The sequence below is a fragment of the Melanerpes formicivorus genome, unplaced genomic scaffold (assembly GCF_026170545.1).
Source record: "Melanerpes formicivorus ecotype bairdi unplaced genomic scaffold, bMelFor1.0.p_v2 SCAF_95, whole genome shotgun sequence".
Classification (NCBI taxonomy): domain Eukaryota; kingdom Metazoa; phylum Chordata; class Aves; order Piciformes; family Picidae; genus Melanerpes; species Melanerpes formicivorus.
This window is the reverse complement of record NW_027142447.1, coordinates 348,720-365,444: the sequence shown is the minus strand read 5'-3', so window position 1 is coordinate 365,444 and position 16,725 is coordinate 348,720. Positions and strand designations below refer to the sequence as shown.

At 49.2% G+C, this 16,725-nt stretch overlaps 1 protein-coding gene across 1 annotated transcript in view; it reads right to left on the bottom strand.

Moving 5' to 3' along the window:
• SPICE1 (spindle and centriole associated protein 1) overlaps positions 1–13,734 on the bottom strand; it is a 30,875-nt gene extending 17,141 nt beyond the window's left edge. Inside the window, exons 1-8 of the mRNA XM_068165946.1 lie at positions 13,576–13,734; positions 11,654–11,701; positions 9,820–9,966; positions 6,695–6,797; positions 2,982–3,103; positions 1,481–1,578; positions 694–830; positions 330–470 (exon numbers count right to left, since the gene is read on the bottom strand). Of these exons, the coding sequence (XP_068022047.1) occupies positions 330–470; positions 694–830; positions 1,481–1,578; positions 2,982–3,103; positions 6,695–6,797; positions 9,820–9,966; positions 11,654–11,701; positions 13,576–13,662 (883 nt within the window). The 5' untranslated portion in view covers positions 13,663–13,734. The remainder of the gene's footprint in view (positions 1–329; positions 471–693; positions 831–1,480; positions 1,579–2,981; positions 3,104–6,694; positions 6,798–9,819; positions 9,967–11,653; positions 11,702–13,575) is intronic.
• Between the last annotated feature and the right edge of the window lie 2,991 nt (positions 13,735–16,725).

Below are 16,725 nucleotides of genomic sequence, written 5' to 3'. Positions count from 1 at the left end.
GAGATCCCTCTGCAGAGCCTCTCTACCCTCCAGCAGATCAACTCCTGCCCCCAGCTTGCTGTCATCTGCAAATCTACTGATGATGGACTCAATGCCCTCATCCAGATGATCATCATGAACAATCCTATGATTCTATGAATACATCACACTGTAGTGTGGGGAATGTCCACCCTTAGAGATGCTCAAAACTTGGCTGGAAGAGGCTCCTCTCAATCTAACTTGGAGTTAAGCCCTGTGATGACTTCCAAAGATCCCTTTCAACCTACATTTTCTTAAGATATGAGAGACCATAGCCCAAAGGAGATATGTTATGTGAAAAATTACTGAACTTTTTGCTGCAATTTGCCTTGGTTTCCTCGAGTTTGGGTTCAGCACTTGTCTCACACTGTAATTGGGGTCTCCAGCCTCTTCTTCATCTTCATTCTGCAGTCTTGAATGGATTCTCCTGACTACATCAGTAGCATTGAGAGCTGATTTAAAGACAAAACAAAAATTATATGCATGAAATATTTTAGGGGTGTTACTAATAGGTTATGAATTAATTGTATTAGAAGAGCTGGCTCTTTAGTCTGGAAATTCAGCTGAGTCATCTCTCTCTCTCTCACACCCCCACTCAGAAAAGGAATTGCACAGAGAGAGGATCCTATCAACAGCCTAGCTACTGTTAAGAAGCTGTGATTTGGCAAATCCAACCTGATTGGTCCAGTGATGGGGAAACAGTTGGAGTCAAAGGCACATTTGATGCCTGAGATAAGGCAGTTTTCCTCATATCCTTTTCAGTCTGCAACTGAGAATTCACCAAGGATTCTTCTCTCAATAACCGAAGTAGCCTACATCCAAAGCAAGCGTAAGAGTCAATCATAGAATCAGTAAGGTTAGAAAAGACCTCAGAGATCATCAAGTCCAACCTGCCACCCAACACCTCATGACTAACTAAACCATGCCTCAAGTGCCACATTCAATCCCCTCTTGAACACCTCCAGGGATGGTGACTTCACCACCTTCCTGGGCAGCACATTCCAATGACAAATCACTCTCTCATTGAAGAACTTTCTCCTCACCTCCAGCCTAAACTTCCCCTGGTGCAGCTTGAGACTGTGTCCTCTTGTTCTGGTGCTGGTTGCTTGAGAGAAGAGACCAACCCCTTCCTGGCTACAACCACCTTTAAGGTAGTTGTAGAGAGCAATGAGGTCACCCCTGAGCCTCCTCTTCTCCAAGGCTAAACAACCCCAGCTCCCTCAGCCTCTCCTCACAGGGCTGTGCGCAAGACCTCTCCCCAGCCTCGTTGCCCTTCTCTGGACACCTTCCATCAACTCAACATCTTTCTTAAACTGAGGGGCCCAGAACTGGACACAGGACTCAAGGTGTGGCCTAACCAGTGCTGAGTACAGGGCACAATGACTTCCCTGCTCCTGCTGGCCACACTGTTCCTATTTCCGCTGTTAAAAAGGTAGAAACCTGAACAGATATTTGCACTGACCTGTCAGAACTGATACTGGATTTGAATTTTGGAGAGTCATGGTGTTCATCTTCTGACTGAGAGAATGATAATGCTTCCTCTTCTACTTCATGAAGAGCCTTTTTAGGAGACAAATAAAACATAAGAGACTTCCCTGCTCCTGCTGGCCATGCTATTCTTGATGCAGGCCAGGATGCCATTGGCCTTCTTGGCCACCTGGGCACACTGCTGGCTCATGTTCAGCCTACTATCAACCAGTACCCCCAGGTCCCTTTCTGCCTGGCCTCCCTCCAGCCACTCTGACCTACAGTTAACTCTGGATAGTAAGAAAACAAACCAAATAAACAAGCATCACAGCAAAATGCATGAAAGAAGTACTGCAAGTCCAATTGCAGATGTCTGTGGACAGCAGCAGGAAACAGGCTTAGAGAACCATGAGAGTGTGACACTATCCCTTTCACACCCACAGCCCTTTTGGTCTTCATCAGTGAGCTGCTTTCCAGCAGGGCCATATGCCTGCTCTCAACCCACAGCAAGCATTCCTGGTACCACTCATGTTATGAAATGAAAACAGAATGCAAAGGCAATCTGCAGGAAATCCTAAACAACTTTTAAACAAAGCTTAATCACTATCAAAGTATGTGAAACACTGAAAGTTATACTTGGAGAACTAATCAAGGCTGTGGAGTTAGCTGGGGTACACTTAGATGTGTGTTAGCAGAAATACAGTGGAGCCCAACTGGCTGTGTTCCCACATATGCAGGAGATAATTAGAAAAGGCAGATTTTGAGACACAGCAATTAATTGACTCAAGAGTTGTTTTCCTAGTCCATAATTAATTTGTTCTCTTGCTGATAATTCCAGAGTTTAAAAGAGAGGGCCTGTGAATATCAGCAAGCTTCCATGAGACATGGTTGTTTCTCCTCTCCAAAGGAGAAGAAATCAAAACCCAATGATTCTCCAGTCCACAAAATCAACTCACCCTCATTGAGCAGCACTTTCCACACATGCCAGCAAGATGTAGAATTATCATAGTATCATAGAATCAGTCAGGGTTGGAAGGGACCACAAGGAACATCTAGTTCCAACCCTCCTGCCATGGGCAGGGACACCCCACACTACATCAGCCTGGCCACAGCCTCAGCCAGCCTGGGCTTAAACACCTCCAGGGACAGGGCCTCAACCACCTCCCTGGACAACCCATTCCAGGGCTTCACCACTCTCCTGGGGAAGAACTTCCTCCTCACCTCCAGCCTGAATCTCCCCACCTCCAGCTTCATTCCATTCCCCCTAGTCCTATCACTACCTGAGATCCTGAGAAGCCCCTCCCCAGCCAATTAGAAGTCCCTCCCCTAGCCAACAGAATTAGATAATGGTTGGACTCAATGACCATTCTATGATTTTATGGTACACAATACACCAAAGACAACTCTAGGTTTGCTGAGAAATTCTACCTTTGAACATTCTTATTTTGGCTACCCCAAAAAGTCCAAGGCCATGCATGGAACAGAACATACATTACCTGGGAATCCATGACAGACTCACTGAGGATGGAATGCTGAGTGGCAGGATCACATTTCTGTGCAATGGGTCTTTGAGATGATTCCAGGTCACAGTTAGGAGCCATTGTCACATTAGGGAAACCTAGAGGAATCAGACCAAACAGGGAAGAACACAGAGGTCTGTAGAATGGTCTGTAGTATGTCACAGAACTTTGTACCTAAAAGCAGGTTCCTGTACTTCGCATAAAAAGTGTCACAGGGATGTATGCCACTTTAAACAACTGCCACAGGCCAAGCACAGGCCAGGTCCTGCCTCTCCAACCTGATCTCCTTCTATGATCAGGTAACAGCCTGGTGGATGTGGGGAGGGCTGTGGATGTAGTCTACCTGGACCTCAGCAAGGCCTTTGACACCGTCCCCCACAGCAAACTCCTGGCCAAGCTGTCAGCCCCTGGTTTGGACAACTGCACTCTGAGCTGGGTTAGGAACTGGCTGGAGGCTGAGCCCAGAGAGTGGTGGTGAATGGTGCCACATCCAGCTGGCTGACACAGGACTCAAGGTGAGGCCTAACCAGGGCTGAGTACAGAGGCACAATGACCTCCCTGCTCCTGCTGGCCACACTATTCCTAATGCAGGCCAGGATGCCATTGGCCTTTTTGGCCACCTGGGCACACTGCAGGCTCATATTCAGGCAGCTGTCAATCAGCACCCCCAGGTCCCTCTCTGTTTGGGAGCTCTCAGCCACTCTGACCCCAGCCTGTAGCTCTGCATGGGGTTGTTGTGGCCAAAGTGCAGCACCTGGCACTTGGATGTGTTGGAATGCCATCCTGTTGGACTCTGCCCATCTGTCCAGTCTGTCAAGGTCCCTCTGCAGAGCCTTTCTACCCTCTAACTGACCAGCACCTGCTCCCAACTTGGTGTCATCTGCAAACTTGCTGATGACTGACTCAATCCCCTCATCCAGATTATCAATAAAGATATTGAACAGGATGGGGCCCAGCACTGACACCTGGGGCACACCACTGGTGCCTGGCTGCCAGCTGGCTGTGGCACCATTCACCACCACTCTGTGGGCTCAGCCTCCAGCCAGTTCCTAACCCAGCTCAGAGTGCTGCTGTCCAAGCCACAAGCTGACAGCTTAGCCAGCAGTTTGCTGTGGGGGATGGTGTCAAAGGCCTGATACAGCAGAATAACCAGCCATGGGTGGCTCACCCCCTGCCATGGGGAGTACTATCTTCATCTGAGTTTCACCCATGTCCTGAGAGACTGCTGTGCCAGGTGGAAATCCACAATCATGGACTAGATAAACTTAAACTTCTGTGCAAAAAGATAAATCCTAAGCTAGCAATAGTTATGATGCAAATGGTATGGGGTAAGGGATGGAATGTCCAGGTTTGAGCTTGAACAGAACCAGTGCTCCTTTCAGTGAGTTTACTTTCCTGCTCTTTCTATAATTAATGGCAGACTTCAGCAAGGCCTTTCACACAGCAAACTGCTGGCTAAGCTGTCAGCTCATGGCTTGGACCGCTACACTTTGTGCTGGGTTAGGAACTGGCTGGATGCTGACCCCAGAGAGTGGTAGTGAATGGTGCCACAGCCAGCTGGCAGCCAGGCACCAGTGGTGTCCCCCAGGGATCAGTGCTGGGCCCTGTCCACTTCAACATCTTCATTGATGATCTGGATGAGGGAGTTGAGTCAGTCATCAGCAAGTTTGCAGGTGACACCAAGTTAGGAGCAGATGTTAGTCAGTTAGAGGGTGGAGAGGCTCTGCAGAGGGACCTTGACAGACTGGACAGATGGGCAGAGTCCAATGGGATGGCATTTAACAAGTCCAAGTGCCAGGGGCTGCACTTTGGCCACAACAACCCCATGCAGAGCTACAGGCTGCGGTAAGAGTGGCTGGAGAGCTGCCAAACAGAGAGGGACCTGAGGGTGCTGATCGACAGCCACCTGAATATGAGCCTGCAGTGTGCCCAGGTGGCCAAGAAGGCCAATGGCATCCTGGCCTGCATTAGGAATAGTGTGGCCAGCAGGAACAGGGAAGTCATTGTGCCCTGTACTCTGCTTTGGTTAGGCCACACCTTGAGTACTGTGTCCAGTTCTGGGCCCCTCAGTTTAGGAAGGACATTGAGACACTTGAATGTGTCCAGAGAAGGGCAACAAGGCTGGGGAGAGGCTTTGAACACAAGCCCTGTGAGGAGAGGCTGAGGGAGCTGGGGTTGTTTAGCCTGGAAAAGAGGAGGCTCAGGGGAGACCTTATTGCCCTCTACAACTACCTGAAAGGTGGTTGTAGCCAGGAAGGGGTTGGTCTCTTCTCCCAGTCAACTAGCACCAGAACAAGAGGACACAGTCTCAAGCTGCACCAGGGGAGGTTTAGACTCGAGGTGAGGAGGAAGTTCTTCACTGAGAGAGTTGTTAGCCGTTGGAATGTGCTGCCGAGGGAGGTGGTGGAGTCACCATCCCTGGAGGTGTTCAAGAGGGGATTGGATGTGGCACTTGGTGCCATGGTCTAGTCATGGGGTCTGTGGTGATAGGTTGGACTCGATGATCCTCGAGGTCCTTTCCAACCTAAGTTATACTGTGATCTCTTTTAGATGCAGACACTGAAAAAATAACACCTGATGTTTATAGTTACTACTAAGGGATAGTATGCAAAAAAGTCTTGCTTACACTTGCTCCCATAGAAACCAAGGTCTCTGCTAAATCTTGTGTGCCACACTGCTGTCAGTGCAAAGTCCTAAGTGAAAAGGTTGTACTTGTGAGGAGAAGCTAACAGGACAGGTGACCCAAACCTGACCAAAGCATTCCAGTCCACATACATCTTATTCAGTCTAAAGCTGAGAGAAGAGTCTGGAGAAGAGAAGGCTCCAAGGTGACCTAATTGTGGCCTTCCAGTATGTGAAGGGGGCCTACAGGAAGGCTGGGGAGGGACTGCTCAGGATCTCAGGTAGTGATAGGACTAGGGGGAATGGAATGAAGCTGGAGGTGGGGAGATTCAGGCTGGAGGTGAGGAGGAAGTTCTTCCCCATGAGAGTGGTAAAGCCCTGGAATGGGTTGTCCAGGGAGGTGGTTGAGGCCCCATCCCTGGAGGTGTTTAAGAGCAGGCTGGATGAGGCTGTGGCCAGGCTGATCTGGTGTGTGGTGTCCCTGCCCATGGCAGGGGGGTTGGAACTAGATGATCCTTGTGGTCCCTTCCAACCCTGACTGATACTATGATACTATGACCTGCAAAAGATCACAAGGGTCAAGCTCTATGGCCAATGGCCAATGTCTGAGGAGGACTCCATCTGTTCTGCTGCCTTTGGTCCCAATCCATGTGTTCCTGAATCCCTGAGTTCCTGAATCCAGCTCCTGCATGCCACTGAGTCCAGTCTGGACTCTGGGGCAGTTCAATATTGCTTTTGTATTTATTATTTTCTTATTAATACTATTAACTTTTTATTGCTACTGCTTCACTAAAGCTATTTTAATGGACCTTTTTATCCAAGCTCTAAGTCTCTCTCCCTCACTCCCCCTTCCTTCACATTCTGACAAAGGGGCTTAAGAGAGAGCATCTGTCATTACGAGCAGCCCAGCCTTCACCCCTGATAATCCAACATGAATAGGATGAACAACACTATGTTAGAGGGTAAGATGAGAACAGCTAAAAAGAACACTGTGCAAAGCAAGGCTATTTATGCAAAGCAAGGGTATTGCCTCAAAGCTACTACCAAAAGGAAACAAGGAGGCCTACCTGTTCGTGTGCGAGGAGCACCCACAGGCAAGCCTTTAGCCACAGCCATAACCTGATCAGATCGCTCCAGAACATCCTGCAAGGGGGACTGGTCAGACAGAACCTGAAAGTATAGCATGTAAGGAAATATTTCATGTAGAGCAGACTGGTTTTAACTTTGTGAAATGTTTCACTCAAAGCAGAACAATTTTTCCTTCCCTTTTTGTTTTTTTTAATGATTTCTTTAAATGAGGGAGCTGGGGTTGCTTAGCCTGGAGAAGAGGAGGCTCAGGGGAGACCTCATTGCTCTCTACAACTACCTGAAGGGAGCTGCCAAGCAGAGAGGGACCTGGGGGTGCTGATTGACAGCCGCCTAAACATGAGCCAGCAGTGTGCCCAGGTGGTCAAGAAGGCCAATGGCATCCTGGCCTGCATTAGGAATAGTGTGGCCAGCAGGAGCAGGGAGGTCATTGTGCCCCTGTAGTCAGCACTGGTTAGGCCACACCTTGAGTCCTGTGTCCAGTTCTGGGCTCCTCAGTTTAAGAAGGACATCGAAACACTTGAAGGTGTCCAGAGAAGGGCAACAAGACTGGGGAGAGGCCTTGAGCACAGCCCTGTGAGGAGAGGCTGAGGGAGCTGGGGTTGTTTAGCCTGGAGAAGAGGAGGCTCAGGGGAGACCTCACTGCTCTCTACAACTACCTGAAAGGTGGTTGTAGCCAGGAGGGGGTTGGTCTCTTCTCTGTAGCAACCAGCACCAGAACAAGAGGACACAGTCTCAAGCTGTGCCAGGGGAAGTTTAGGCTGGAGGTGAGGAGAAAGTTCTTCACTGAGAGAGTTGTTAGCCATTGGGATGTGCGGCAGTCACCATCCCTGGAGGTGTTCAAGAGGGGACTGGATGTGGCACTTGGTGCCATGGTCTAGTCATGAGGTCTGTAGTTACAGGTTGGACTTGATGATCTTTGAGGTCTCTTCCAACCTTGGTGATTCTGTGATTCTTTGTGATTCTGTGATTAATCTAAACAGTTCAAGAGAGAACAGCCAACCAGACAATGTTTGCAAAGCTGGTACCATGCATTTAGATCCTAATTAAGACAGATCAGAAACCTTCTCCTTATAACCAATTTAGCACATCAGTGAATACTCACCTTTCAATCATAGAATCACAGAACTGTTGAGGTTGGAAGAGATCTTTGAGGTCAAGTCCAACTGCTCACCTACACCTCACAATGCCACTATTACTGCTGAGGCACTACCACATTCAAGCATCATCTAAATGCATCCAGGGATGGTAACTCCACTGCCCTCCTGGCCAGCCTGCTCCATGCCTGACAGCCTGTTCTGTGAAGACATAGGGAAGACTTTCCTGTCTCCACATTTCCACATCCACCCAAGAAGGCAAATGGCATCCTGGCCTGTATCAGGAATAGTGTGGCCAGCAGGAGCAGGGAGGTCATTGTGCCCTGTACTCAGCACTGATTAGGCCACACCTTGAGTCCTGTGTCCAGTTCTGGGCCCCTCAGTTTAGGAAAGATGTTGAGCTGCTGGAATGTGTCCAGAGAAGGGCAACAAAGATGGGGAGGAGAGCCCCCTGGTCTGGAGCACAGCCCTGTGAGGAGAGCCTGAAATTCTTCAGAAAAGAGAGACTGGCCATTGGAATGTGCTGCCCAGGGAGGTTGTGGAGTCCCCATCACTGGAGGTGTTTAGGAAGAGACTGGATGAGGCACTTGGTGCCATGGTTTAGTTGATTAGATGGTGTTGGGTGATGGGTTGGACTTGATGATCTCGAAGATCTTTTCCAACCTGCCTATTCTATTCTATTCTGTAAGAACACACAGTTCAACCCTGCAATTAGTTCCTGTTTAGATGCAGAGGCCTGCAGAATTACAGAGAGCACAACCAGGCAGCAAGGGTCAAATACACAACTGTATAGATCAGCTAATGTTATACAGCCCACTCCAGTCCTTGCATGCACTCAACACATAGAGGAGGGAAAACATATCACAGTATCACCAAGGTTGGAAGAGACCTCAAAGATCATCAAGTCCAACCTGTCACCACAGACCTCATGACTAAACCATGGCACCAAGTGCCACATCCAATCCCCTCTTGAACACCTCCAGGGATGGTGACTCCACCACCTCCCTGGGCAGCACATTCCAATGACGAATGACTCTCTTTATTAGAATAAACCTTTATTAGAATAAACCAAACCAGGTTGGAAGGGACCTTCAAGATCATTGTGTCCAACCCATCAACCAATCCAACCCACCCAAACAGCTAACCCATGGCACCAAGCACCCCATCAAGTCACCTCCTGAACACCTCCAATGATGGCGACTCCACCACCTCCCCAGGCAGCACATTCCAATGGGCAATCACTCTCTCTGTGTAGAACTTCTTCCTAACATCCAACCTGAACCTCCCCTGGTGCAGCCTGAGACTGTGTCCTCTTGTTCTGGTACTGGCTGCCTGGCAGAAGAGACCAACCTCTGCCTGTCTACAACCTCCCTTCAGGTAGTTGTAGAGAGTGATAAGGTCAGCCCTGAGTCTCCTCTTCTCCAGGCTGAGCAACCCCAGCTCCCTCAGTCTCTCCTCACAGGGCTGTGTTCCAAACCCCTCACCAACTTTGTTGCTCTTCTCTGGACTCGTTCCAGCAAGTCAACCTCCTTCCTAAACTGAGGGGCCCAGAACTGGACACAGGACTCAAGGTGTGGCCTAACCAGTGCAGTGTACAGGAGCAGAATGACCTCCCTGCTCCTGCTGGCCACACTGCTCCTGATGCAGGCCAGGATGCCATTGGCCTTCTTGGATGCCTGGGCACACTGCAGGCTCATGTTCAGCCTACCATCGACCAGCAACCCCAGGTCCCTCTCTGCCTGGCTGCTCTCCAGCCACTCTGACCCCAGCCTGTAGCACTGCTCTCTTGGTGAAGAACTTTCTCCTCACCCCCAGCCTAAACTTCCCCTGGTGCAGCTTGAGATTGTGTCCTCTTGTTCTGGTGCTGGCTGCATAGATAAAGTCAAACTATCCAGTAAGTACTGCAAATGTTGGTCTTTGTGTAGGAGCAGTTTTCTGGTACTGCAGCAGTTGTCTACTACTGCTGCAAATGACCTGCAGCAGGCTTAAGGTGCCTGTTTAGCTCTTACCTCACGCATCAGAGTCAGTTTCCTTTTCTCCAAGGAATCACCAGCCAGTTGTTTTTGTTTCTTCCACCTTCTCTTCAGTGCTTTCTCTTGCAGTTCCAGGTGTGCCAGGGCTTTGTTTTTTGATTTGTGTATCTCATGGCGCCGAAGCTATGTAACCACGACAGAAAACACTTCCTTTTAAACCAAAGGACAACCTAGAGCAAACTTTGCAGGGTAACGCTAACAGGTGCTGCTGGGTTTTATCACTCACTTGCTGAATGCTTCATGGCAGTCCTAATGACAGCCTCACAAACACCCAGCAATGTAAACTGCCATCAACAGCAGTCAAATCTAAAGTAGCTCCAAAGGGGAATGGGGAAGTTGCACTACTTCCCTCTCCCCTACACCACCTTCTAAGAGTTTTCTCAGCTGCAGAATGAGGGGAAAAGCCCTAAACACCACCACTATGATATGCATAAAAAGACATACTGCATTTCCCTGATTTATCACAAATGTCAATCAGCAGGGATATGCTCAGGCATCTTCTAATAGCGACACATATTCATTTTAGATACAAATTAAACATGGGAGGTGCTTGCTGGAGTGTCAGGAGGCTATCAGGACAACTACTTATGGACTCAAGATTCTCTTTGCTACTGTGCCCATCTGTCCTGACTAACCTGTCAAGATTTCATAGTATCATAGTATCAGTCAGGGTTGGAAGGGACCACAAGGATCATCTAGTTCCAACCCCCCTGCCATGGGCAGGGACACCCCACACTACATCAGCCTGGCCACAGCCTCAGCCAGCCTGGCCTTAAACACCTCCAGGGATGGGGCCTCAACCACCTCCCTGGACAACCCATTCCAGGGCTTCACCACTCTCATGGGGAAGAACTTCCTCCTCACCTCCAGCCTCAATCTCCCCACCTCCAGCTTCATTCCATTCCCCCTAGTCCTATCACTACCTGAGATCCTGAGCAGTCCCTCCCCAGCCTTCCTGTAGCCCCCTTCAGATACTGGAAGGCCACAATTAGGTCACCTCAGAGCCTTCTCTTCTCCAGACTGAACAGCCCCAACTCCTTCACTCTGTCCTCACAGCAGAGCAGCTCCAGCCCTCTGCTCATCCTTGTGGCCCTTCTCTGGACACCTTCCAGCACCTCCAGATCCCTCTTGGAATAGGGGCTCCAGAACTGGAGGCAGTACTGCAGGTGGGGTCTCAGCAGAGCTGAGCAGAGGGGGAGAATCACCTCCCTTGCCCTGCTGGCCACACTTCTCCTGATGCAGCTCAGGAGCTGATTGGCTTTCTGGGCTGCAAGTGCACACTGAGAGCTCCTGGTGAGCTTCTCCTCCATCAGCACCCCCAAGTCTCTCTCCTCAGGGCTGCTTTTCAGCCAGTCCCTGCCCAGCCTGGATTTGTGCCTGGGGTTGCCGCGACTCAGATGCAGGACCCTGCACTTGCTCTTGTTGAACCTCATGAGGTTGGCTTTCAATGAAGTCGATGAAGTTATGTTTCCTCTCTGCTGGAAGGACTAAAACAAAAACATAACTTCATTGACTTCATTGAAACAAAAGCTCCATTGAGATTTTAAGCTTTTATGTTGGGATAGACTTTACAGTAGTAACAACTACAGCTATGGATTCCCAAGGGAAACAGAGAAGTGAAAATTACCACTTGCTAGAGTTGCAGATGATGTCATAAACAAAGAAACAACACTGAAGAGTGTAACACTAAAGAAGCTTTTAAAAAGGAGATGAATCATTAGCAGAAAATATCCCCTAAGTATGGCAGATGCTTGTGTCAGATAATCAACTAAATCTGGGTACAAAGGAGCTGTGGTTGTATTAAACTTACAATATCATCAGGAGTTGCACGGTGGACTGTCAAATCCTGGACTGTGCTCTGCAAACAGGAACCAGAGACCACATCAATATCCAGAAGTGAGGATGAGCTGGAATTATTTCCAAGTTTCATTTAGAAAAACCAAACCTCCCTCTAAATTACTACATAATTACCAGAAAACTATACACTAGTGTGTAAGAAGTCATAGAATCACTAAGGTTGGAAAAGACCTCAGAGATCATTAAGGCCAACCTGTCACCCAGCACCTCATGACTAACTCAACCATGGCTTCAAGTGCCACATCCAATCCCCTCTTGAACACCTCCAGGGACTCCACCACCTCCCTGGGCAGCACATTCCAATGGCCAATTACTCTTTCTGGGAAGAACTTTCTCCTCACCTCAAGCCTAAACTTCCCCTGGCACAGCTTGAGACTGTGTCCTCTTGTTCTGATGCTGGTTGCCTGGGAGAAGAGACCAACCCCCACCTGGCTACAACCTCCTTTCAGATAGTTATAGAGAGCAATAAGGTCTCCCCTGAGCCTCCTCTTCTCCAGGCTAAGCAACCCCAGCTCCCTCAACCTCCCCTCATAGAGCTTGTGCTCCAAATCCCTCCCCAGCTTCATTGCCCTTTTCTGGACATGTTCAAGTGTCTCAATATCCTTCTTAAATTGAGGAGCCCAGAACTGGAAATATATCATTAAAGTTGGAAAAGGTCTTTTGATGATCTTAGATCATCAGGTTCAAATGCTAACCCAACACCATTAAACCATGGTCCCAAGTGTCACATCTCCACGTTTTTTGAACACCTCCATGAATGGAATAGAAGGGAGGTGGTCGAGGCCCCATCCCTGGGGGTGTTTAAGAGCAGGCTGGCTGAGGCTCTGTCCAGCCTGATCTAGTGTGGGGTGTCCCTGCCCATGGCAGGGGGGTTGGAACTAGATGATCCTTGTGGTCCCTTCCAACCCTGAATGAAACTATGAAACTAAGAATAGAGCAGACCAGGTTGGAAGAGACCTTCAAGATCATCGCGTCCAACCCACCAACCAACACCACCCAACCAACTAAACCATGCAACCAAGCACCCTGTCAAGTCTCTTCCTGAACACCTCCAGCGATGGTGACCCCACCACCTCCTTGGGCAGCCCATTCCAATGCTGACTACCATCTCCCTGTGCAGCCTGTCCCAATGCCTGACCATTTTGTCAATAAAATGGTACCACTTACCAGGACCACCCCTATTCTTCAGCCTCAGGAACGGGCTGCCAGCTGAGGGACCTAGCCAGGTGGGGGTTGGTCTCTTCTCCCAGGCAACCACCAACAGCACAAAAGGACAGACTCTCAAGCTGCACCAGGGGAAGTTTAGGCTGGATGTTAGAACGTTCTTCCCAGAAAGAGAGATTGGCCACTGGGATGTACTGCCCAGGGAGGTGGTGGAGTCACCATCACTGCAGGTGTTTAAAAAGAGACTGGACGAGACACTTGGTGCCATGATGCAGTTAATTAGATGTTGTTGGGTGATGGGTTGGACTTAGAATAGAATAGAATTAACCAGGTTAGTTCGAGATGATCTCGAACGTCTTTTCCAACCTGTTTAACTCTATGCTATATAGAGGAGATGCGAGGGACCGCATCCACTCTACGCACCTACAACTCCCAAGCACGGCATCCCTCCCCGCAGAAACACACGCACGAACCAGCCACCGCCAAACGTGAGCCCCGCACAGAGGACGGGGTCTTCTGGAGGCTTCCAAACTCCCCTTCCCCGACGGCGAAAAATCCACGGGGCGATCTATGCGTGCGCCAGCCCGGCGAAGCAGTGCCGCCGGCGGGCCCGCCGCGCTGCCTGCAGGGCGGAGGAGGGGCGGGCAGAAGCGCGGCGGCCGGAGCAGGCCCGGGCCCCGGCTCGCCACCCAGCAGGGGGAAGCAACTTACGTCCCAGTCTCGCTTCGCCGCCGCCGCCGGCTTCCTGGGGCCCTTTTTGCTAGCCCCGCGGGGCCGCGGCCCCCGCAACAGCGACATGGCCGAGGGAATCAGGTGGAACCGGCCCCACCACACAAACTCGAAAGCACGGCCCCGCCGCCCTACCGTTGCGGGGCGGCGCGGCCGGGCTGACTTTTCCCCGCCCTAGGGGCGGGGCGTAGCAACGGCCCCTCCTCCCCCGCCCGCTCCCGCGCCTCCCTCTAGGGCGCTCCGAACTGCCGCTGGGGAGAGCCCTGGTGCCCCCTCCTGGCCTCAAATGTCCGCCCCATTAACCACCCCCGCTCCTCAACGTCGTTCACACCGCGCCTCCCTCCGCACGGGTACATAACGCTGGGCCCTGCAGCTCTCAGGCCTCTGTCTGCCTCTGGCAGACACTTCAGGGGTGCAGGTTGGAGCCAGGTCAGGGGCGGTCTTCTTTAGAATAGAATAGAATAGAATAGAATAGAATAGAATAGAATAGAATAGAATAGAATAGAATAGAATAGAATAGAATAGAATAGAATAGATAATAGAATAGAGACTAGACTAGACTAGAATAGAATATAGAATAGATCAGACCAGGTTGGAAAAGACCTTCAAGATCACCAAGTCCAACCTATCATCCAGCACCATCTAATCAACTAAACCATGGCACCAAGCACCCCATCCAGTCTCTTCCTAAACACCTCCAGTGATAGTGACTCCACCACCTCCCTGGGCAGCACATTCCAATGGCCAGTCTCTCTTTCTGGGAAAAATTTCTTCCTAACATCCAGCCTAAACCTCCCCTGCAGGGGAGGTTTAACTTGATGTTGGAAGAAACTTCTTCTCTGAAAGAGTTCTCAAACGCTGGAATGGGCTCCAGGAGGTGGTTAAATCCACATCCCCGGAGGTGGTTCAAAGATGCAGAGATCTGGTGCTAAGGGACATGGTTTAGCACCAGCCTTGCTAGAGTCAGATAATGCTTGGACTCAATGATCTTAAAGGTCTCCTCTATCCAAAACAACTCTATGATTGTTGGTTTTCCCTATCTTCCACCCCTCAGCTTAATTTTTCATCTCACTCATTCAATTAATGTCCCCACTGCAAATGCCCTCCCAAGCCATTTCTCATTGTCCCTCTGAGGAAGCCCTGGGAATTTGCCCCATGTGAAAATGTACTTCAGATCCTATTAAGGGTGACCAAGAGCAAAATATCACATGAACTATTAAATTAAGGTGACATCAAATTAAAGAGTGGCACTTGACTGTGAATTAACAAACATCTCATTAGCTATGCCACTGAGGGTGTACCCACCTACCCACAAGGAATTTCTAGCTTCCACAAAGCAACTGGTTGTCCTGAAATGAGTCATTTAACTTACACTCCAGTGTAATATATTTCCTATAAACATGCCCCAAGAATATGCCACAGATCCTCCACTTCCCTGTCACATACCTGGTGACAAGATGTAAGCTACCCTGAAGGTTGACAGTTAGCATCCTGCAGTATAAAGTGAGCTTAGTATTTCATCTGTAGGAGCTGGAAACTGAAGACAAAGAGTTTATGACCACTGTAAGAAGGTCTGCAGGAGACTCTAGGAAACCTTGTTCACCCTTAAGTGCCATGTCAGAAAACATGAAATTAACTTCTGTCAGCCAAAGACCAAAGGTAAGACTGAGAAATCATGAGACAGAGTTCACTCTCAAGCTGTGCCAGGGGAGGTTTAGGCTGGAGGTGAGGAGAAAGTTCTTCCCAGAAAGAGTAATTTGCCTTTGGAATGTGCTGCCCAGGGAGGTGGTGGAGTCACCATCCCGGGAGGTGTTCAAGAGGGGACTGGATGTGGCACTTGAAGCCATAGCTTAGTTAGTCATGAGGTGTTGGGTGTTAGGTTGGACTTGATGCTCTCTGAGGTCTTTTCCAACCTTACTGATTCTATGATTCTCTGATTCTGTAAAATCAGCCTCTTAGTCAAAAGTCCTTCCTTACTTAAAGAGGAAAAATTCCCTTTCACCAAGTTTTCCTGGTGCTCATCAATCTAATTATGGCTCTACCAACATCACTGTAAAAAGATTTTGGTGAAGGCGCATTCTGTAGCTGTTAATGTGCTGAGAGAAGGAATTGGGGTTTGTGTGATACACAAAGAAAACACTGGATTTACTAAGAGAGAAAAACCATGACAGGAAAGTACTATCAGCAGCTGTCTTTGCTGAAGTGCTGCAAATGTGGCTAAGTGTTTTTGTTTCTTCCCCCCCCCCCCCCCAATACTAGAAGTTGCACCTGAACTTCAGTTTCCATCTGGGCACTAAACATAGATAGCATATGCAACTTGAAACTCAACATCAGAGTTCAGCCTGTGTTAAAACAAATCCTTGTTCTCACTCACATGTGGAAGGCAATGCATTCATTACTCTCTCTTTATCTGAACATTTGGAACCCAAAAGCACAAATTAAGGGCTCATCTGGAAGATGGCTTTATATTGTCTTGGAGAAGAAGGTCCAAGGTCTGCTGAAGAAGAAAGAGAGGAAGGCACAGTTAGATCAATACATTGTTCACTCTGAAGCCTCTTAAAACACTCCATTATTAATTACAATCAAATATAACTGTTAAATCATAGAATCAGAGAACTGCCAAGGTTGGAAGGGACCTCAAAGATCATTTAGTTCCAATCCCCCCTGCCACGTACAGGAACACCTCAACCTAGATCACATTGCTCAGAGCCCCATCCAGATGGGCCTTAAAAACCTCCAGGGATGGGGCTTCTACCACCTCCCTGGGCAACCTGTGCCAGTGTCTCACCACCCCCATGGGGAAGAATTTCTTCCTAACATCCAATCTGAATCCACCCATTTCTATTTTTGCTCCGTTCCCCCTAGTCCTATCACTACCCAACATCCTAAACAGTCCCTCCCCAGCTTTCTAACACAGCTCAGAGACTCATCTCATTCAAGCAGCCCATCGTCAGACACTTAAGCCACCTACAAGAAAATGGGGAGCTGGTTCTATCAGATGTCTTCAAAACCTGTTGACCTTTCAGTTCTTGCTGTTCTTCACACTGCGTTCACAGCAGAGTCTGAAAACACTGCGTTATCTCTGCAGAAGCCAGCTGAGCATCTACAGCATCAGTTAACTCACAGTGAAGC